The 24,024-nt window shown below is 38.3% G+C and overlaps 1 protein-coding gene across 13 annotated transcripts in view; it reads left to right on the forward strand.

Moving 5' to 3' along the window:
* CARF (calcium responsive transcription factor) overlaps positions 1-24,024 on the forward strand; it is a 36,715-nt gene that overhangs the window by 5,324 nt on the left and 7,367 nt on the right. For 2 of the 13 annotated variants that reach the window (XR_005861487.2, XR_006939868.1), the window contains exons 3-14: positions 357-477; positions 2,679-2,808; positions 3,834-3,918; positions 7,845-8,034; positions 10,359-10,479; positions 11,356-11,499; positions 11,935-12,168; positions 12,573-12,735; positions 13,658-13,733; positions 17,386-17,516; positions 18,495-18,861; positions 20,170-22,301. Coding sequence is in view for 6 of the 13 variants with exons in the window: in XM_025152600.3 (XP_025008368.2) it covers positions 357-477; positions 2,679-2,808; positions 3,834-3,918; positions 7,845-8,034; positions 10,359-10,479; positions 11,356-11,499; positions 11,935-12,168; positions 12,573-12,735; positions 13,658-13,733; positions 17,386-17,516; positions 18,495-18,861; positions 20,170-20,288 (1,881 nt within the window). In the remaining 7 variants the exon portion in view is untranslated. The other 11 variants (XM_025152600.3, XM_015289503.4, XR_006939870.1 and 8 more) reach the window with 10 other exon arrangements.

Genomic DNA, 24,024 nt, shown 5'->3' on the forward strand with positions numbered 1-24,024 from the left:
TTCTACTATTTTGTGAATGGGGTGGCAGCAATTCCAACAATGAATGGCTTTCAGGTCTTTGAGATCTTTCAGTTTCAGATCAATGTGTAATTCTCTGGAGAATCCCCTAAGGTGGTTTTTTTTCATCTCCTTAATCAGTTAAAGGGTTTTGTTTTTTTTTTTAAGAAGATGGAAAACAATTTTAACTAACGAACAATAAATAGATGGGTTTTTTAATATGTAAATTCAAGTGAATTTAGAGACTCTCATTCTAGCCAGAGTATTTCCTGTTCCAATAATAAGCAAAACCCGTCAACCTGCATCCTGATCACAGTACCAACTGGCACGGCTCATTCTTTTGTGTGGTCATCCTACAGATGATTGTTGCCAGCCAGTCAGAAAATGGCCAGGTGCTTCACGTCATTCCTTCTGCCCAGCCAGGAATGGCCCAGGTGATAATTCCTCAGGGTCACCTTCTGGATGTCACCAGCACTCAGGGTGAGTTCAGGCTGTGGGACATGAGGGCTAAATGTACCACTTGTGATTCTTCTGTTTATTTTTTTTATGAACCTCTTGTTTGTATGTTTCCTTTCCTTAACCAATGTTAAAAGACAAAAATATATACTTAAATGATCTGTTTTCTGATTATGAATGCAGCTCACGGTGTTTTCTGTTCTGTTGGACAAAGCCCTGTGAAATAAGGGTTGTTATGCTCACTTTAGATGTGTCATGGGTAGATAGGGAAGGAAGTCAAGGACAAAGTTGCTGCTTGCTGTATTTACCATTAATACCTATATTTGTGCTATATCAGAGAACTATCATCAGCTTCAAATTTTTATTATCTTCTTAATTCATTTTTGAGTTGAGGATTTAGTTCAAGGAGAGGAGAATTCATGCTCTGTTCTGCACCAGAGACCGCATGTGGCGAGGCATCTTTTGTGAGGCCAGAAGTGAAGTATCTAGGCAGAAATTCAGTTCCCCAGGAAGCGAATGGGTTGTAACTTTCACTTTATTGCCAAGATTTTGCCCTCCGTGTGTAAAGTGCCACATCCTAAGTATGTGCTGAGGTGTGCAACTACAAGCACAGATTTTAAGCTCATCTTGAGAAGCATTCGTTATCTATCTGTAAGCCAGGCTAGATGGCTAAAGGCTATGTGCTAGTTTGCATTCACAGAATAAAACTGAGAACTCGGTTGTCATGTCTTGTCAAACTGTGAAAAATACATTAAACTGTTCTGCATTTTCTGGAAGAAAAAAAAAAAGGAAGAAAAATCTCAAAAATTGAGCACATTCTCCAAATCTGGGTACTGCTTAAGTGTTCCTGAAGAAGTGACTAAAGATAAGGCTAACGTCTTGTGCTTCAAGTTATCATTCAGCCTTTTTCACTTATTATTATTATTCACTTATTATTATGATTTCAGGATCTTACATTGAAAGTGTGCTCCTATGCTAATGCTTCTTGTTCTTTCCTCCCTCGCTACCTGCAAGGGTGAGACCACTGTTCAGTGTAGTCTTACATGACTTTAAGCTGACGGTGAACCTTCACGTACTGAAGAATTGCTGCTACTTATTATAGGCAGTAATTTGTAATGCTTAATAGTATTTTTGCATTCATATTTTTCATCCTATGTGGTGCTCCCTGTGCAGATAGATTGTTTTTGCATTATTTGAATGCAAGTTCTACAACAGTACTACTGATTTTTCTTCTTTTTCAAGGAACTTACTATGTAAAAGACTTTGTAGTTGTTTGATCTTAAAAATACCATTAGGAAGACTTGTCAGAGAATAAAGAGGAAGGAGAATAGAGTGTAAGGACTTGAGTTTCTCTTACCTGCAGGTATTGGTAATAGATAAAATGGCACAAGCTTCAGAGCAGAGCTTAGGCTCTTGAGAGTGCGTCCGTTTAGAAGGAGCCAGAGCTCCAAGCCTGAGTGATGTTGCTCTGATATACACATTCATGAATCTTGTGACTTGTAGTGGAAATGCTAAGGCATGGCCTGGAGCAGTGATGGAGCACCTGGTAGGAAGGCAGGGCCGACCCAGGAGAGCTCAGGTGCGTGCAGTGCAGTGCACCTGAGTGACCAGAAGGGGGCGAGCCAGGATCTATCCCTTCCCAGGCCTCATTTAAGGGCTTACCTGTATGCATGGCCTTTAATTCAATACTATTTTTTGACTTACTGATTGCTTCCTGGCTGAAATGTTTCTTGTAATGGCATGTGAGATTCAGTTACCAGAGAGGCCTTACATCTCTCACAGTATCAAAAAACAAACAAAAAAACCCAAAAAAGTAAGTTTTGCCTGTTTAGGTGTTCTTTCCAATTACAAAGTAGAATCATAAATCTCCTGTCTTATTTTAAAAGCTACTGGTGTGAGATTTGCAGCAGGATAAAAATAGTCAGGCAATCCTATATAGATTTGCAAAAATGTAAAATGGATTTTAAAGATCTATTTATTTTCTTTGTTGTGGGGTCATTACTAGAAGCATAAATACCAAAGTCTGTAAGTACAAACAACCCTATCAACTGTGTCTTCGTATGTGTTCCTAGAGCTGCATTTCTCTATAGTTCTTCTTTTGGACGTACTCTTATTCCATCTGTTTAAATTTTGTGTGTTGGAGAAATGAACATTTTATTGTAGTTTGTCATTATTCTCATCCTAAGTTCACATGTTAACCAGGGGGATATTTTCTTTTTACAAAGATGCTTCAGAAGAGAAGTGTGGTGATGGGAACTTGCAGACTGTGGCGGTGGCTGCTATAGCAGACAGTGCAAGCAGTTACATTCTCCATCCACAAGCATCTGTCACCATATCAAAAAAATCAGCAACCAGGTAGGTCAGGAGTTGAAGAGATTAACGATCACTTTGACCTGCTGATAATACTGCTGAGTTTTCTTATACCTGTGTACTTTTACATATTGATTAGAAAAGCTTCGTAAGTTAAAATAGTTCAGTTGTTATTTAATTCTCTTTGAAATCTTATTTTGTACCCTTGCTAAATGATGCCTAGTATTTTAATTGTGAGTACTGTGGGATTTTTTTGGTGGGCTTCCCCCCCCAAATAAAAATTCCTTGTTTTATGAACTGCGGGTCTGCTTTGCATTGGTTTACACTCCTTTGAAACAGAGAAGTAGAAGAGATTATTCCAATCCTGCCACTATAACACAAATTATATATATTCAAGCAACATTTAAAATGAAGTGAAATTGTCTGTGTATGGATGTCACAAACGTAGTTTGTATGTGTTAGAAGAATGATCTTGGAAGGGAGACACATTTGTACAAGACAGGAGGTAATGCATTTGGGTTTTGGAATGATTGATGTCTTAAGCTGCTACAAGCATGCACAGTTTCCATTCCAGGATTTAGGGAGTGAAGAAAATAGATACTGACTTCAAGTAGTTATTGCAGCTGGGTTTTTTTGGACATTTAAGGTATACTAACATGCAGTATTTAACATGCATTGGATATCCATTTAATCATCATAATTCTACCATCAGTCTGCATAAGAAAGTTTTCAAGATACTCAGCCCAGAGTATCTCACAATACTTTTGCTGTTATTATCATTTAGTATTAGGAGAATACAGACTGCTCAGAGGACTTGTTGAACAAAGAAGACAGTTATTTAATTTTTTTTTTAAATACTTAATGGTGAATTATTTTAATAGTGAAATAGAATATGGAGAAAATGAATCCCAGGTTTTCAAGACAAGTTGATGTAATATCTATAGTTAGGTCATGTGCTGTAAGAAGTTATGTAATGCACTGATTTATTGTGATAGCAGTAGTTTAGTCTAAACGATTGCTTTCCTGGGTGTCTATGTACTGTTACTGCATTTTTACCTTTTATTTTTCAGGATATTGGAAGACTCCTTTCCCATCCCTCTCCAGCCCTTGCCAACAAATACACCTGCATGGGCGCGCCGTCTCTGGAACTGTGAGGTGAGCTGCAAGGAATTCTGACTCAATGTCTTCTTCATCACAATCAAAACACCCATCCTATTTCATGACAAAAGGAATGTTTATGGTTATAGAAATGGTGTTCAAGCTTTCGGGTGTTGTGAGATTGGGCCAGTGCTAGCCTACTGCTAGCACATTTTGTGTGTTAAATGTTATGGAATTCCATTCTTTTTGGGAATGTCCAACTGTCAACAGCTCCTGAAGCATAAATTGTGCTTCTGAAATCTCTCAGTGCCGTACAGTGCTGGGAAAAGCCACTGATCCTTTTTGGCATGTACAGTGTTAGTGAGTTCATTCATCATACAGAAAAAAACTGTTGTCTTCTGCTGAGCAAACTGCTTTTCATTAAACTTGGTAAACTTTATATTTGGGAAAGGTTGATAGCACGTTTTCCAATTACACATTAAGAAACTATGAAGTGGTCTTTTCACCTGTAAATTGTACAGATAATTCACCTAAATTCGCTAAATGGAGAATTTGCATTGATGATGGCTGGGATGATATTAACATCTAGAATGCATCATAAATCGTTTAAAAGGAAAGACAGGATGGGAAAGTTCTGGAGATCACCTGCCTCAGCTTCCTGCTACCATACTCTTCCTGATGAATATTTTACTTTCTCTTAATACTTTTTTGAAGGAAAAATCATGCTATCTTACTCACTTCTTCAGATATCATTGCTGCTTAAAGTTTTTTTCCTGTTGTTTTGGCTACTGATAACTAGAAATTGCAGCTGTAAGGGATTTAGAAATGAAACTTCTTTCCTTTTCCATTTAAAATGATTTTTACATTAACTGAATGTGTAAGTATTCCTCCTTTTGTTCTGTCTTTATTTCATATAAATGATATTGTCCAATATTATATCTACTTAGACATTCGGAGACCAGAAAATTAGTACTATTAGTCCTTCCATGGTGGAGATGCTGTTCTCAGTGAGTAAAGGAGCCACTTCAGGTGGCTGGTTAGTTGTTGAAGTCCAGTAAGATGTGTAATTGCTGTTATTCTGATGCATATTTTCCCATTTTGACATACATGTAGCTTACTTGAGTCATTCATTACTGGCTTCATTTTATGGGAGGACTTGTGTTATGGTCTGCTGTGTTTGAAATTCGCAGCAGCCTCGGTAGTATGAGAGTTCTTACTTTAAAGAAAAAGGCAAAGTAGTGTCTGTTTGAATGTCTGCTTGTCTCTTCTGAGGATGTAAGCATCCATTTCTACTGAAATATTGGCTGTGTGCATCAATCCTCTCTCTTCCCTTAAAAAAGTAAGAAAATAACTTGTCACTGTTCTCCCAGCAGAATTCAGGGCATGGAGGAATAATCCAAATTCTATTCCTCCTTGTGTGTGCCCAGCAGAGTTGCTTTGCTGAGTTTCGGTCAGTTACACAGTCCTTGTAAACCCACTGGGAACTTGCTCAGATACACGTGTGTTTTTATGGGCACAGAGACAGTAGGGTTTTGAGGTGCCGTTTATGTTTGCTGTGCTGGTGTCTTGCAGAACATGTTATTATGAGTAACAGGATAGAGGCATACAAGTAACAGGATAGAAGGGTCCAACTACAATCTAGGGATCTAGTGGAGAGATTGCTGTGCCTTTAGTCCAGTCATTCTTGGTGCAGACCAATGTGTTAACTCACAATTGCACTTTCTCAGTCATTTTCCAGAATACAAACAACCTTAAGTTGGAGGTCTGTGTGAATTTTACAGAAGATATCAGCAGGTGAGGCCATGTCATAGCCCGGGTACATATTGCCCCTGGTATATCCCAGGGTGTTGCCAGAACAGGGCTCTGAAGCACAGTCAGCACTGCAGGTGCAGGCAAACACAGAACAGTAAAAGCTGCAATTGTCCAAAACTGGCACTACGTTCTGTGCTTAGGGTTGGTTTCCTGGCTGCTTTGCAATGCTCAGTTTACACTTGCAGTGCCTAGGCAGTGTAATGCCTCTGGCATCCTGCTGCTGCTACTTCAGTTGAGAGAAACTGCAGTCTTCATGTATGTACTTCAGTGTATGTACTCTTGCTGAGTTGAGGTTAGGGAAGAGAAAAGGAATCACTTTTTTTTTTTTACTTGAACCTTGGCTGGAGTTAAAGGGTTGAAGAATCACGTTACTTCCAGGTAATTACTTTGTTAACAAAAAGTAGATTAAAAAAAAAAAAAAGGTTACAGAAAATAATGTAATTAAAGTTTTCAGTGGTCTGATCAGAATGCATTTCCAGCATGCGTCAGCATACTGAAATAAGGCATAATTAAAAGTACATTAATTAATCAATGATGCAAAGCTAAATTTATTTGTTTGGAACAGATGGTCTCATGTGTCCATTAGTTTCTGCTTGTGAAGCTCCTAGGGAGCGGGGATCCTATGTGCTATGTGATTTTCTTTCACTGCCATGCATGTTTTGGGAAGATGTTCTATTTTGTGCAGAAGTAAAGCAAGAGCAGGAGGTGGGGCCCTAACTGGTAATTTCTGCTTGAGTTCTATACGTTTTCTCTCATTTCTCAAGAATAAAGTCAAAGACCTGTTTATAGTGACCAGATAAGGAAGGTATGGAAAGATAATTGCTGGTTATGCAATATTTGCAATTCCTCCTGCGAAAGGGGATAATCCTAGGTCTCTGTAAAGATACTTATGTATCTTTCAGATCATTTGTCCATTTATGTTATGTATAATCTCTGACTAAGCAATTACTAGTGTTTCTTCCTCTCTGCAGCTGTGTGAATGCAGCATATGCAGATTGTTTTATGTGCCAGAATGGCGTGCAGCACAGTGAGCTGCTGCTATGTGAGCAGCTGTTACCTCAGACCAACTCTTGCCACCAATGTGTGCATACCCTTATCCTACTGGGCTTGTGCCAGCAGCAGTGCTGTGCTGCCCCGCTTCATTTGGAAGGGACTCGTTTGCTCTTTGTTGACTCAATGTCTTGTTAACCACAGACACTTTTTTGTTCTCAGGAGGTATTTTTATGCAGTTGTCACTGATATATTTTTTTGAGATAATAATCTCAGAGATACACTGCTGTTGCTTTTGTTGTATGTATTGAAACACCTGTCTGCTGTGCTACTGGAAGTGGCAAAAGGGATCCATCAGGTGCTAGTATTCATTCACCGCGTGTTCGTGGTTATACTGTAGGCTGGCAGACTGCTCTGGGTGTTATTGTCAGCTGTTTGGTGTCCTGATCCTGTGCTGCAGATGAATCAAAGTGAGAATTACGTTCTGGATTGAGATGGAAAGCTTGCTGCTGCCCCAGTGCTGTCAGTGCTTGCTGTGGGTGGCCCTGGTGTTCTAGAACTGAACCAAATGAGGTGGATCGCTCTGAGTGGCTGAACAGCTGTTACAGGAGGTGCTGCAAAGTCAATATATTGGTTGTCATTGGTTTTGTTGGCCTTCCATGGAGTTAAATCTAGATGCGTTTTTTTGGGAGTTGCCCACTGCTTAGCAGAGGTCATTGCAACCATAGCTGTTATCCAGTGGCAAGTCTCGTGTCTTGCGTTTCTAGATGACTTTGGGAATGAAGAGTGGCTTAAAGCTTTGGAAGGGGATTGCATGAGATGTTAAATTCAGAGAGAGTGATCCTCTGTGGCATCATGTGAAAATATTCACCTAAGTTGTATTTGTTGAGGAAGTGACTGCAGATAGAGGTTATCCTCTGTAAATCAGTGTTGGCAGTAACTCTAACCTTTCTCAGGGTTGTTGTGTGCTTAGGATCTGATGCCAGTGGAGACTGCTCTGGTGCTAGATGCAATGGTAAATGTGCTTGTGAGGGTACTAGTGTGGGGGAAAATGTACAAAACAGCAAAAACCTGAGCCTGTGTCCTCACGTGCAGAGTCCCTGACTGCTTTTGCTTTCTTGGGTAATGCAGAGCAGTCAGCTGGGTGAATAACCCTATTATTTCACCTCCTTTCCATGCAGAAAATTGGGGACTCATACCGCGGCTATTGTGTGAGCGAGACAGAATTAGAGAGTGTTCTAACGCTACACAAGCAGCAAACACAAAGTGTGTGGGGGACGCGCCAGTCTCCAAGCCCGGCCAAACCCGCCACACGGTTGATGTGGAAATCTCAGTATGTCCCATATGATGGGATCCCCTTTGTCAATGCAGGTAACTAACTTCTTTTGTTTTAATAACTACTTTGAAAAATCTCAACATCAGTTGCCAGCTGGCCATGAAGAAGGATCCTTGTGCTGTTCCTTAGTGTCAGTAAACTCAAGGCATGAACAAAATGGAAACCAACCAGCCAAAATAAAGCAGCTTGGGTACCTCTGTGCCACAGTGTGAAGGAGCTGGTTTCCCTGAAGCCACTGCCTTTGTTGTGAGTGTTTCTTTCCCCTCGTTGTTTAGAAATAAATTGCTTAAGTACCATTTGATGGCTGCTCTTGTGAATGAGCTCTTTAGATGGAGGTTCCATCTACTCTGCCAAGACTTGGAGTTTCTCGTAAGGGTAAGAGCTTGTTCTGGTATTCTTGCATAACTTGGGGATCCTTGGAAGAGTCTGTTCCATGGGATCCAATGTGTATTTCAATGTCCCCCATTAAAACAGAAATAAAAAAAGAAGTTAAAGAGCATCAACAGTCATCAGCAGACAGTTTTTTTTTTAATGAATGTGCAGGCTTTACGGATTGGTAAATACATACTTAACTCACACAATGTGTATGTGAAATTAAGTTCATTCAAATAGAAATTTAATATGCTTTAATTGTCACATGTGAATGAGTAGAGCGTAGGTTATATGCTTTTTTTTTTCCCCTGAAAGTAACTGAGAAAGTGAACCATTAGCCCCAGCTTTATAGCTTCAGCCAAAAGTTGTGAGGTATAAGAAAGCTGAGAACAAAGATCTCAAATCTGTACTTTTATCAGCACCCTCTCTAAATGCATTTGAGATATCTTTAATTTCCTGTAAGATCTGCTTAATAAATGCATTCATCCATGGTGAGATATTTAGAACAAAACCACGTAGGCTGTTTTCTCCTTTACGTGCTGCAGACTAATAAAGACTGATTTTTAAGTTGTAGTATTTTTAAGTTTGTTTGGACCCCTGTACAAGCATTATGTGTACATCTAATGTGCTGTCTTTCCAGTGCATTTAGGTATAGAATGTAAACCCTCTATGAAGAACGTTCGGTAAAAACCTTTTAGTTCTATAGAGCAGAGACTGGAAGTATGGTTTACTGAGCTGGGGTTAAATCCCAGATAACTAAATTCTAAATTACTCAGGAGAAAAGTCTTGCTCTCAAGGAATCTACCCCCTTTTGCCTAAGTGGAACTGGTCTGTAATGCCTTCCTCATTGTGATTCTGCTTCTGTTGTAGGGAAATGAAATAGAAGGGGAAAAGCTGGATAGTTCCCTAAACATTGTAAAACATGAACTAAACATCAAAATCTTGATTCTTAGTCTTCTTAGGAACTGTAGATAGCTGATACCTTTCTAAAAGAGGATTCAGTAGCTTTTGAGATGCATGTTAGTAAGAACTAGTTTAAAGGTCTTGAAGCGTTTTCAATCTTAGGAAATTATTGTTAAAAAAAAAAAAAGGCTGGATATCTGTTTATTATACACAGTTGTCTCTTTTAAATTTCCCTTCTCTTTATATGCATTGGTGTGTATATGCTTTTTAATAAAATCACACTCTCAGGCAGTAAATCACTGAGTGTCTAGTGGAAGCAACTCATGTTGCTGTAGTGATACCTTAAAAAGGTTTTTGGTTATATCATTTGCTGTATAGGCAGCTCCCTGCCTATGTACTGGAATATGTGAATTATATGTAATAGATAACGTGATATGGGAGAGGTGCAAGTTCTGTACTTGACCACGCGCACCTTGTTATGCTTATTAACGCTTCTGTAAGTGGCATGATTGGAGTAAGCCATGTATTTGAATGGAGTTAGAGTGAAGCAGTCTTTGTTTAAGCCTGTTTGTGTTCATGGGAGTATGCCACACTGAGGCAGTGTTATTTTACTGATAAGGTAGTGATTTGCAAGTAAGAATTTATAGGGCAGCATGGTCTGATGTACTGATTAAAGACCTTTGCTTTTAGCTGTGAAGTGTTCTTGGTTACTTTGGAGATTCTGTGTCTGTTATTTGTGTTTATTATGAAAGCTGTTCTCCTTTGGTAGCTAGTAAGGGTTCTCATATTTTAAAATACTTGATCAAGTTAGAACCTAATTTTTTGCCCCTATATATCTTCTGGAGTATTGTGAGGTGTAATCGCTTTAGGAATGCTTTCAAAGTGCTCCACGTTCCTCACGTGCTGTGAAAGAAGCATTTGCAGTGTGCTTGAACGCTTGGTACGTTTGAGCGTTCTGTTGTCTAAAGAGTCTGATGTTAAACAGAAATAAGTTTTTCAGAGTTTTTGTCTTTTCTGTATTTAATCTTTTACTCTAATGACTTCTGTGGTTGCTTGAATAGAGTGAATTATTTTCTGTTCCCAGGAAGCAGAGCCATTGTAATGGAGTGCCAGTATGGGCCAAGGAGAAAAGGGTTCCAGTCTAAAAAAGCTGGTGAGCAGGAACGCACTTCTGGCTATCTGTACAAAGCCACTTGTCCAGCAAGGTAAGGGCTGGCTATAAAGCTACTCACCATCCTAAGAAAACATGCTTCTTGTGAGCCTTGACAGCCTGCCGTTTGGGGGTGGTAGCTGATATCATGCAGTGTGGTTTCTAGCTTGGTGTCTTTGATAGTTTGAGAGAAGGAGGAAATACTGTTTTGTTATGCTGTGTGAGGCTGAGACTTGACAGGTTGCCTACATGCAAAGTACCAATACATCAGTACATGAACTATAAGCACGAATCACTGTCTGGAAAATAGTGAGGACATCATATGGTGGTGTCCTTTAATGACCATACTTGATCCTCAGACAACGTTGTCTTGTTTTTCCTTCAAACTTTTAACTGCAGTTGTATCAGTAAATCATCTGAATTTAGCAGATCTTCTGTTTGCAGAAGAAGTTACGGTTCTTCCTGTTCACTGAGGACTTCTTCTTATCCAACTCCAGTGTTTTGTATTCTTTTTGTATCCTTGAACACTCTCTTGGGTTTCAGTGCCACACTTATTCCCTCTTTACAGACCTCAGGGTGTGCTTATCTGGATGAGTGCAGTTAGTATATGTTCAGCTCACATTCTGAGCATGGAGGCAACTCCAACGTATCCAGAAACAGTGTTGTGCTTTCACACTACTGAGAGAAAGAAAATTTTTGCTGAGGTGCCGAGCTCTGGCCAAGTGACTTCCATACTGAATCAGGCATATGTGTATGTGTACCCACCTGCAACTCTTTCACTGTTCTCTTAGAGGGTCCTCACCCCCTGAAACACTGCTTGATTTTATTTATTTTTTTATGTGATTTTATGTGATATGAAGTAAGTGGGAATTTTGCCTTCCCATTGAAGGAGACTTCTCTTTTCTGTTTCCTTTCATTCTCCCCATGGAAGGATCTATATTAAAAAAGTTCAAAAGTTTCCAGAGTACAGAGTTCCTACCGACCCCAAAATAGACAAGAAAATCATAAGAATGGAGCAGGAGAAAGCATTCAACATGCTGAAGAAAAACTTGATAGAGGCTGGTGGTATCATCAGGTGAATTTTGCACTTTTTTTTTTCTTTGCATTGAGAAATGATACAAAAAGAGCAATAATTTGCTTGATTTTCTTTGTGTCCTTGATTTCTTTATTTAGTCTTATTGACATGGTGGGATTTTTTGTTAATAAGACTCATGGCTCTGGATTATTTTATTTAGTAAATGTGTTAAATACTGAGCTGTGGAACTTCAGCAGATGTTTCCATGCAGCGAATACAAAGAAATAGTTTTACTGTTGGGAGGTTTAACCTGAGCTATCTTGAACGATAGAGTGTGAGAGAACCCTGAGCTCAGAAGAACTGTATCTTCCAGCTCAGGAGCTGTAAAAACTTAAGTCACTCTAACTGGTTCATTTGTGATTGTTGGGCTTTTTCCTCGAGGGGTTTATTTTGCTGGCTTTGCTTGAGAATTATAAAAACTTTCCTCCTTGCCAGGTGGTATGTGCAGTTACCCACTCAGCAAGCCCACCAATACCATGAAATGGAAACTTCCTGTCTCCCTTCTTCGCCCTCCCATTTTTCTGCTGCTTTTCCTGAGGAGGAGGAGGACGTGGTTAGAGATGAGAACTGTACTCTGCCTTCCCGCCTTCATCCTCAAGTAGCAGACAAGATCCGAGATCTGGTGTCTCAAGGAATAGAGCAGGTCTACGCAGTGAGGAAGCAACTAAGGTACAGAGCTGTCTGTCAGTGCTCTCAGTCTGTGCTATACATGGCTTTGTGTTTGATTAATTTGATTTGTAAGTAAATGGCATTACTGATGCGTAACTGAATGTATTTCCAACATGTTATTAGAATCTCTTTTTTATGGATTTTGTCTTCTCTTCCTGTTTTATTGTAGACTGCTGTTAAGAGCTGCTGTCTTTAAAGTTTGTTGAGCAGATGAATATTTCTTAATTCTTAACTCCAGAGTAGATGCATGGAAAACTGGACAAAATATCTTCTAACTTGCTCTTACGTTGTCATTGCAAGCTGGAGAGAGGGATGGTAGCAGCAGCTATAACGAGTAAATAGCACAATAGATCTTAAACATGCATCTTTTCATTTTAATATTTTTTTGTCCTTTAACGTGACAGAAAGTATGTGGAAAGGGAATTATTCAAACCTGATGAAGTGCCAGAGAGACATAACCTATCCTTCTTTCCCACTGTGAACGACATCAAGAACCACATTCATGAAGTGCAGAAGTCCCTGAGAAATGGCGATGTGGTATGCAATTCAGACAGCATTCCTGCAACGGTATGTTTGCCCTAGTGTTTCTTCTTGATTTTTGGAGTTAAATACTGTAAGTCTTATTTAACTTTTACCGTTTAGTTGCAGGTCAGAATTCTCTGACATCCTGTTTCCAGCAGCAGTATTTTCAGTGGAATCTCGTGCCGAGCAAAACTCAATTAAAAGGGAATAAAACCTTTTGACCATATTCAGTATTTATCTCATCAGCATTAGATGGCTATTAATTGAGTGACACATGCAGCACTCACGTGATGACTGCATGAAGAAGGCATGTGGTAGAGAAAAAAATGGCACGCATCAGAAAGCTATTAATGGCTGTATATGGTTGCTGTAGAAGTTGCTTCTACTTTTCCACATGTGAAAAGTTGGAATAAAGTCTGCCTCAAGTGCAGCCTAAATTAGCACTTGTACAATTCTGTGAGTGTACTTTCTAGCACGTGAAGTAAGTCTGAAATACGTACTTCAGAATGTTGAGTAACTCTTACATGTTGTTCATTGAATTTCTTCCACCTATTGAGCACTAAGAAACCGACAATGATCCTAGTTTTCCCAGTCATTAGGTTTAAAATCAGCTCTGCCAAATTATAGTATTAAGTAATGCTGTGTCTTTGGGGTTTTTCCACTCTCCCTAAACTACGCTGGGCTGAGTGGGTGATGTTTGTTGGCCAAATTGTGGTTTGTCTGGTTTTTTTGTTTAGTTCAGAGTCTTCAAGTTTGCATAAGATGACTAGAGCCTTCTTGGTATAGTGCATGTGAAAAAATAGTTTGCAGTATTTTTTTATTTTAAATCAAGAACTCCCAAAATGCAGTTATTAAAAAAAAACAAGACATAGTTTCACACACTATTTTCTTGCATGTTCTGAATTGAGCCTATGTTTCTGCAATAGACAAACTTTAACTCTGAGAACTGTGATCTTTTTCCTTTCAGCTACAGTGGACCACAGACAGTGGGAATGTTCTCACAGAAACAGTGACTGTTACGTTTGCCTCACCACCTTCCGATGGTAGGACTGTATTAATAACTTGTCTTTAAATGTGGCCTGTTTTGTTAATGATGTCAGAGAAATTCAGTTTCTGCCCAGAGAGGTCGCTGTTGTGTTTTTGTCACTCAGCTGAATTAACAAGAATTACTTCAGAATTATTTCTGTTTTGAGGCAGGAAAGGGCACGTTGTGTTGGCTTTTTGGTACTGACCAAAACTGTACTTCACATACAGGGAAAAAATGTGTAATTTTAGTGTAGTTGACAGAATTATAAAAGCCGTATATTTGTCTTTTACTTTGCATCCTCAAGCACCTGAAGTTTTTCTGTGGGATGATTATTTTCGAAGAGCAGTTTGCCTTGGATGGAGGTGCTGATAACACCTGTTATTAGAGAAAATCAAATTCATATCAGTCAGGGCCCACAGCTGGGACCAGCTGGGTACTTGAGTTCCTTGGTGGTCTGTGCTTGGCACATGCTGACAGTACCTTGCTAAAGGGGGCTTGTGCATATTGGGATTCCTGCTTCTCAGGAATTCACTGTTAATGACTATATTAATGTGTGAAGTCAAAGTAGCATCTCTTACAAGCAATTGTTCAGCCAGTTAACAAGGCTTCCTCTCACTTCATTGCAGAAGCTGTGTGGATTTATATAGAAATTTATTTTATCCATATGTTTTGGTGTTTTGTTTTTTTTTTCTGGAAGAAGCTAATTATGCTATGCTTTTTGTTGCAAGTGCTACTATTACTTCAGCTTCAAAACATTTACTAAAACAAAGGTGTTTATAAGTAAATCTAAGTGCCACCCATGTAGTTAGGATTTGCACATAGGTTGAAGTGCTCCATTGGATCATAGTGTCTGATAGTAAATTTAACATGACATTATTCTCTCCTTTTTGCCTAGATTTCTAGTATATTTCTGTTTCAAGGATATTTTCCCAGTGTGGCATGAAAGAACTTCCCTGGATGTTTGTGGATGCTTTTCCCATCTGTTGTTTAACAAAGATATGTTATGAGACTTGTTAGAGATGCTGATGGCTTTAGCAGGAATGTGATTGCAGCAAGGTGGATGAACGTAATTATCTCCACACATTTCATTAAGAAACTTGCAGCATTAACTTCATGTTATTAATCTCAGTGGCACTGCCGGCTTGTTTTCTCATTTATCTGGAATGTGGTGTTTAGTACTTTTCCAGACAGCTGCTAGAGAGTTCTATGGGAATCAAAGGTGCACTGCCATAGTTGTCATAATTAAAGATCTGTCTAAGTCAAAACTTACCCTCCTCTGTGGTTCATGCCTGAAGAAATCTAGACATGTTTGGACTTCTTTCCTCTTCGGCCCGTCACTCCCTGATCTATTTTTTTTTAAACTCTTAAAGTCTAGCTTGCTGGGCAGTTTCTTGAGCAGTATTGTGTACACCGGTGCATTAGTAGTTAGTAACAAGGCTAAGGTTGGGCTTCTGTTTTGTTTCTAAACTCTTATTATAGTCTTTGCTACAAAAATTGAACAGAAAAGTGTCCCATACACTTACAGCTCTTAGGGCAAGAACTTCAGTGTCGACAACTGTCAGTGTACAAAAGGGAGATTTTTAGGCTCAATTTGAGTAATGTTTTTATTTTATTTTTTTAAAGGAGTCTTGTTTTTTAGTAAAGGAGTTTGCAGTTTGCAATATAAACAGACTTACTGTGTTTAAGCTTGCACACCTGTGTTAGTATTTTCATTACTGTGCTTTTATGGAGAGAGACAAAATGGTGGTTCCAGCAGCTGTGATAGAGCTGAGCAGGGCTAATTTTTGGTACAAACTATCTGAATGCTGATGAAAGTTTAGGAAGATCAATTCTTGTTATCTTTCACAGATATCTGATAGACTAGCTTGCCTTGAAAAACTGTACACATCCATTCAGAGAGGTACTGGCTTTAGAGGAGGTTACAGTATTGGATGTGTTTGGTTTTCTGCACATGTGCACCAGTTCAGTGAATGTAAGCAGATAGTCTAATTCCTGCACATCTTGTCTCCATTTAAATTTATGTGAGGGTGAGTCCACACACACTGCAAACACGATTATAATTATATTAAAAGTCTACGTGAAAAAAAGAAGCCTGACTTTGAAGAAATCAGTACTCACTCAAGAATATTAAAATGTAGTGAAGGAAAACTGCTGACTTCTCAAACTACTGTTTGTGTATGTGTTGTTTTTTATTTCAACTTGTGCTGTACCTGAACAAATTTACACCGAAGAAACCAAGCAACAACAGAACTAAATACCAGATGTTTGTTTCATTTTCTGTGCAGAAGTCCATGCCTCTGTCTAGAGCTCCAGGGGTATGAGGAATATCCTTCATCTTAGGATACTGCTTTTTGTCTCTTTACTACTAGGTGTAAGAATCACTGTCAGTGGGGCAGAACACAAGTCTGTGTTCCCTTTTACAGCTCTCATGAAGTATGCTGACAAGTGGAATAGAATGCCGTGGATGAGTTTAACTTCTGGCATTCATACTGAAATCCATGCAGTGTAAGGACTGGGTAGAATTGGATTTGATCTATTAGATTTGTACCTAGGCTTACTGCTGTAGAGTACAGTCTCAGAAAAGAACTACCATCTCTTCCTACATGTGGATATTCACATATTCATACAGGATCTCTGTATGATATAAAACACAATAATTAAAACAGTAATTCTTTGGAATGGTTGCATTCAAGAAGACTTAGATTGTATGTTATTGTCAGTTAGGATAAAGAAAGTGAGCTTACAATTCATTATGTATGATGAGAAATGTATTTCAAGTTGCTGAGATGGATGGAAGCTTTGTGTGATTTTCTTTTTTTTCTAGAGAGCTTTTTGAAATTGTTGGTTGTCATTTTTTTCCATTCAGTAAATGAAGCCATATGCACATGACTATCTCTTCTTTCATACTTACAGCAGTAAAACTGGAAAGTGGAAATTTGAGCAGTATCTAATTGTGCCTGTATAAATCTTAGCCAAAATGTCCCGGGTATCTCAAACAGGAATGCAATAATCCTACTGGAATTTTTTTGCAGAAATTGCTGCGAGTCTGGATTTCCCCAAGTCTTAAGGAAATAAAGACAATTATTTTTGCTCTAAATAAGAATGTGGAGAATACAACATAATCTGTAGGCATCAGATAAATGGGCTTTCTTTGAAATTACACCTGATGTGATATTGCTTAGAAGCTTTCCTAATTATACAAATATGCTTTGGAATGAATGAGAAGACTTGCTGCATTTTCTGTGTATGTTTTTATTTTGGAAGCCAACCTTTTAATGCCTGCCTGTTACTGAGCCCTTACAGAAGGTGCCTGTGTGGTCAAATTATTAGATTGCTGTTTTGATAGAAATGTTTTAACTTTTATTTTAGAATTAGGAGTGCAACACAGAGAGTAGGGAGCAATTATATTACTGTCCAGAATCACTTCTTTTTCATTCTCAATAGACATGCTGTCTTCCTATAATGTTTTTTTCCTTGTAACCAACCTTTTTTTTTTCTTTAACATCCAAGCTCTTCTGCAAAGAGAAGAGCATATACGTATATACATGTCTTTCCTACATCTGTATTGGGATTGAAGGGGCTTGGATTGATCCATTCATTCACAGGGGAGGCTTTTAAACAAGGAGGAAACAGTTCTAACTGTCTGCTTACTGTCTGTGGCACTGCAGGGAACTCACCAGGGGAGTCAGTCATCACCAAAGTAGAATCCAACCAGGGTGTGGAGACCTTGCTATCAGAAAAAGCTCAGCTGTTGTCTTCTCTCTCTTCACTTCAGCCCAAGATATTTGCGCAACTTCAGGTATGGTCAAGTTTTTAGAGAATGTTGGGTGTTCTATGCTGGGAGAGCTGAAGGAAGCTATAAGTATCAAGTTTCCCCTCAATTAGTGATCCCAAACACTGGCTGTGAGGGAATATGGACTTAGAAATAGCTCTCAAGTCCTACTTTGGCCTCTCTTATATGGCACAACTGGCATCCAGCTGTAGTGCAGGAGATCCCTCTGCATTGTGGTCTCTTTGTGAAGGCAAAACCAAGAAGGTGTGGGAAGTGAGTTTCTGCCTCACATCAATCACCTTAATAGTTTTACACGTGTTCCAGTCATTTCATGATGAAAACACTGCGAAATTGAGGAAGGATGTATCAATCATATTCCTTTTAAATCTTTCTCCAGCCTCATAAGAGCAAATCTGTTAAAATCCTAAAACTGCTCCAAGATCAGAAATGTAAGACTTCCAGATTCAAAAGGTGAGGTGCAGGGTTAAGAATACCAAGCTAAAAGTTTCTTCTGAAGTTCACCTTGCTTCAAACCTGTCTCTCTTAACTGTCTTTCCTAAGCTACCTTTGTATCTCCTGAAGCTGATAAACTCTTCCATAGAAATACAACCTGCAGTGAAATGCTATTCTGCTTGCTGCTTGCTTCTCTTTCTGAAGGTAGCCACCTTGGCTTCACCCCACTATCCTTTAAACCAGTATACTTAGCTTTTAGTGCACATCCCTCATGGGAATAAACAGTATTGAGGGAGGATTTGAAACTGAATATCTGTCCAAAATTAGACTTTTATGGTCCTTAGTAGTTTTCTAGATGCTGCTGGACACCACTGTCTGCTATGTTTCCTGAAATGAGTATAATCTACAGATGCTGAAGTTGACTCTTCAAAAGAGATGATGTATAGAAGGTCAGAACCTATCCAGTTCCTGCACTGCAAAACGTGTTATTAAATGTAAATTTCTTCTGCTTTAAATGCTATTATATTTGTACTTCTGCTTACTCTTTAACAGGGATTACAGCTGCAATCAAACTTTACCTCCACAAATGGATCAACAGCCCTGATAGCTGTAGATAACCATTCCCATTCCAATTCTGCAAGTCTCTTGGATTCCATAGAGAGTGCAGTAACCAACCATCCTCCAGTGCTTGGTCAGGGGCACAGTCTGCAAAAAGGTGCTGGCCTAGCACAGCACAGTGCTGCTGCCTCTGCTTTTGGGACTCCTCCTGCCACTGATCAGAATCTGGTCACCATGGGCCAGCTGGTAGCACTTGACGGGGAAGGGGACTCCAGAAGCATAGAAGGAGGTATCCAGCAAGTTCTCCTGGGAGATGTACAGACTATTCCAGTACGGATTGTGGAAAGCCAGCCTGCACTTAGTAAGTTGCACTCTTCCCGATAACACATAAATATAGAAAATACACTGGATTTTGTTCTGTGTGTTGTAGAACAAAGTAGATAAATGTTCTGATTAGGGGGAGCTCCAGTGTAGGTTTGTTTCAGCTGATTCTAATTAATATTTACTGTAAAACCATGACAGCTGTAAAATATATTTATGTAGTTTTTGCTATAAAAATAGTGACTTAGTTGAACTGCTTACCATTGCTTTCACTGACAAAATACCAGCTTGTTAAGTGCTGTTTTTCTCCGAATCCCAACATTTAGCTAAAACATTTATCTTCAAATATAGAATTTTGTTAGGAGAAATAAGCATATGAAGTAACAAACACTAAATTTGGTTAGGACTTTTTGGAAATAAATGTTTTTTCAGGTCTTTTAAATCACCGTTAGGATATTTCACTGTGGCAGTATTGTCAAAGTTAAATGTAAGAGTTCTTCTCTTAGCTGTATTCAAAGTTTTTTGTAGCTTGTCTTCTTCCTTGTTATAACAGGATTTCACTGTTCTGCTGAGAAACTTTTCCTTCTGGGTAAAAGATATTTAAGAGAGGCTGTCAAATATACCTCCTTCACTCAGGTGTTTAGCCCATTTGTGCAATCAAGATGTCGATACCTTTCAAATAATAGTATTTTAATATACATTTTTCAAATACTAGTTTACATATAAAAATTTAGCCAAATACAAAGTTTAAATTATACAACTGCAGGATCCGTGCTTGCTGTTCCTCTGGGATTTCCTTTTACTTCTGCTCAAGATCTTAATCTATCATCACCACCTGGATTTGGAAATTGTGAGGATATTGGTGCCATTCCTAAGTTAGGTGGAAAACTTGCTCATAAAATGCACCGATCCTCCTCTTTGCCATTCCAGAGTCCATTTCTTTGTCTGAGGAGCAGGAGGACAAAAGCAAATCTATATTGAAGAGGAATTAATGTTACTGAGCTGATTTGGATGAAGCATTCACCAGTTCAGTCAGTGATTATTTCAAGACACTTTTTCCCGGTGTGTATACATGCACTTAGTTAAAGGTACTTTGTATGTTTTAGCCTTTCTCTTATGTAAAGTGGTAGTTTAAGAATAAGCTATTTCCTGATGAGAATATGCGTGCAATCACTGAACAGTGGCCAATCATGCCTGAAGTTTAGGTCATTCTTTAAGTCGACATATTTTATTGTTTATTTGTTAAGCAATAACATGTCTTTTTCTTTTAAATGCATACAGTTATTGTATTGCTGAATTGTTATCCATGGTATTTGGACTCTAATGTTTTGTTTTGTTCTGTTTTAAGCTGAAGATAATACAGAGGCTGGTATCTGTATAAGCCAAGTTAAACAAGAGCCAAGAGAAAAAGCACTGTCTGTGGAGCCAGATAAAATCAGAGACTGCCAGAGATCCTCCTCTGTTTAAATCCGTGAAGGCTGTAAGAATTTTTCAAATCAGAGGACTCTAAATGCCTTGGGAAGAAAGGCAGGTATGCTTAAAATAATGCCATTCTTTTTAAATGGTACTGTGACATTCACTCTGGGCATATTTTACAATAGTTCTGACAGACAACTATTTTGGTTTACAACTGATGTGACTCACTGCCAATTCCATGTCTGTTCACTTACCAGGTGAAACACCACCTCTCTCATCTATTTTATGTTTTGAGTAACTTGGATGCTATCCAAATGGTACATTTTGGTCGGCATTTCTGAAGGTCTTCCACATTTAGTTTTAGAACGTGGATTAAAATGCTTGATTTGCTTTTCTCCTTGAGACCGTGAACTGTTACAGCACTATGCAGTCCACGGAATCTGCCAGCTCCCAGACTCTGGAATCTAACAGCAAAGTTCACGAACACAATAGTTTTGTGACAAAACAAAGGTCTGAGAGACTACATTTCTAAGTGATGAAGGACATGGATGCTTAAGAAAATGCAGCTTTGACCTGATCATGTTAATGGTGTGAAGATCAAGGAGAGAAGAAAGGTGAGGATGCCAGGTGAACTTAGTTGTATGATGAAGAAACATCTGTGAATTGTAACAATGAATGTTTTCAGCTTATGATGTCTTTTAAATTTATGTTCTAGCTTTCTAGGCATAGAATCATTAAGGTTGGAAAAGTCCTCTAAGATCATCAAGTCCAATCATCAACCGATCACCACTAAACCACATACCTAAGTGCCACATCTGTGTGTTGCCACTTGCAGCCTTTGCAGTGGTACTGTAGCAATAGTTGGTTGTTACATCTAAAAGCAGTCTTGTTTTCTTTTGTTTTTTTGAAAAGAAGAAAAGAAAAATTGATGCTGCAGTTTCAGCTTCTCTACTTTCTGCTTTATGCACTTGAATTATATTTATGAGTTGGTATCTTAACATGCTGTTGTTCATGATTGTGAGGCTTACATATAAATTACTAACAGAGAGGCCCGAGAGAACAAAGCAAGTAATATAAATCTAAGCAATACGTACTGTCACCATAACATTCAGGAAACAAACTTGGTTTTGTTTGGTAATAGCAGCTTCTAGGACTGAACTGGTCTGAAGTACTTAAAAAAGTTACCAGGAAGTTTCATAAAGCTGCATGTGGTTGAGTAGTACCTTTTGGCAACGCTTAAGCCAAAGTCATAATAAGTGACAGAAATTGGATTGCGTGATCCATGATAGATAAGTTTCCTTAACAACAACAACAACAACAAATTGGAATCTATTTAAAGCACTAAGTGAAATGAAACTGATGATAATGTAGGTGTCAAGTTAAACAGTGGCACTGGTTTTTCAGGCGTTGAGTTTTTAGGGTAGCATCCAAAATATTTTGTGTACAGCAGTACCAGTAGTTCCTTTTGAAGTGGTTGAGAAACTGATCATTGAATTAGATGTTTTTCTGCATGCTGTACAACACTGCAGGTGGAAGGCTTTCTCTTTTCCACTCTAAAAAGCAATAAAAAGAAGATAAGTTGACTTACGCTGAGAGAAAATGTTAGGAATATTGTGTGTATATATATGAATGTAAAGATTAACATTTTGAAATTACTACATTTATTAATATGCATTCAAGGCATTCACAAACCTCATTTGAATAATGGCCATTTAAAACTGATTTTTAACTTTCTTTTGTGTGTTTAAAGCTAAAACTTTCAAAAGTCACAGGATGAAATTGGATTCTTAATACCTCTGTATGCAGCATCTGTTAGATAGTTGTTATATTGTAGTCTTAACATAAACACATATTGACTTCTGTGAGGTTAACTATTGCTGTTAATACTGTTCATTTTAAGGTTAATGTTTATGGATTAGCTTAAATCTGAACTTTCCAACAGATGATAAATACTAAGAGCCAGTGTTTCATCATGCAAGTGCATAGAGAATCTTCAGATGTTTGAAGTCTCTGATACTTGTTTCTACATGGACTTGTTTTGTGGTATGCCTTACTCGTTTCTGGGTAGGTAAATCCCATGAGATTCACCCTTTTGGTGGTGGTGTTTTGTTTTTCCTGTTAAATTGTGAAAGTATGTCTGGAATGGATGTTCTCTGCACAGTTTTGGAGGCAGTGGTCATCTTTTCAAATTTAGTTGCTATATACCAAGATGGGTACCTTATTCCACACTGCTCAGTGATTCCACCACCGTCCGTTTTTCTTAAGTTAATACATTCCAAAGTATATTGCCTTTCTCCCCTTTAGAATTTTTTTTTTCACTTTTTATATTTTTTCCCCTCTTTAAGAATCCTTCCTCACTTCTGAGATTGCTTATTCTCAGAATAAGTTACAGCTAACCAGCAATAGGTTATTTCAGTTTGGGTGTTTTTTTTTGTTTTCTTTTTCAAAGGAATTAATGGACTGATGGCCGGTGTAAAAAAAAAACTTGAGGAAAGAAGTTTTATTTCCAGTGATTCTTCCATTATTCCAGTGGTCACAGTAGTTCTCTCATCAACAGATCTTTTTTTTTAACTGACATCATTCTTCCCACCAGTAGCTCTAAGCTGATCCTGTGCTGAACAATATTTCTGAAGGTACTGCTATTTTTCGTTTAGTGTTTGTAGCTTGTGTTGAGTTACAGGCCATGAAATTATTTTTATAATCGAGCCTGGTTTGCATGATACCTTGAAAACAACAGAAGAAAAAGTTAGGAGCAATTAGATGATGATGTAGACTGTTCAAAAGCTGGGGATGAAAGTGGCAATTCTGTTCATAGGAAAATTTTCTTTGAAATGCTTTGGCCAATGGTTTCCTTCATTTTCACAGAATTCCACTTCATCTTCCAAATGCATATTCCAGTCTGTTACTGAGTTGTCTTTTTAAGTTTATGTTTCCTGCTAGAAGGGTATGTTTACACTTGCTTTGTGCGTGTTGCTGATGGAGAGCGCACACAGATCACACATGTTCAAGAATCTGTATTCAGATAAACAACTTAGTTCACTAATGTCCACTTAACATTTACAGAAAAGAAATCTCACACATACAGAAAAAAATCACAGGTGAACAGTACCACTTTCAATGCACTTAAATTTGTTTGAATAGAATACTCAAGGTTGGTTTCTGTTTGTTTGTTTTTCTGAGAAAGCTGTGCAGCTTGGTGCACAGTAGTTGGTTGTGGTGTTAAGTTGGATTTGCGAATGTTTTTCTGATGTTTACTGTTTTCTTGTGACTGTTATGTTCAAGTGTTCATTTTGCAAACATTGAGCAAATTCTTTTCCAGTCTGTTCTCATTCTTGGTTGCTGTAATGGTGGTTAGTTGGCTTTACAAGAAAGGCTGTGCTTATGTATATGCGTGCAAAAAAGTCTTTTGCAAAAGCATAGAAAAGACACAAAAAGGCACATATCTATAGCTCTTACCCAGGCTGGCAGCCTCTTGGATGGAAACCAGTAATATTAATGAGTGCACAGGTTTTTTGTTTTTTTTTTTTTGCACTGTTCAAAACCCAGATTTGGTTGTGTGGTATGAAGATTGTTGCAGCTTATACAAAATGTAGAGAGACAAATGTCTGTATATGTATGTATATATATATATTTATATAGTAATTTAATGTATAGTACTTCTATTCAAATGTAAACTACTTTCTCTTCTAAAATGTGGTCTATGTTGTGATTATGGGTATTCATGGGGAGAAATACAAGAGTTACAAGGGCAGTGGTCACTGTGTAGTAATGAGAACAAGTAGGACAA

This window comes from Gallus gallus, chromosome 7 (genome assembly GCF_016699485.2).
Source record: "Gallus gallus isolate bGalGal1 chromosome 7, bGalGal1.mat.broiler.GRCg7b, whole genome shotgun sequence".
Lineage (NCBI taxonomy): Eukaryota > Metazoa > Chordata > Aves > Galliformes > Phasianidae > Gallus > Gallus gallus.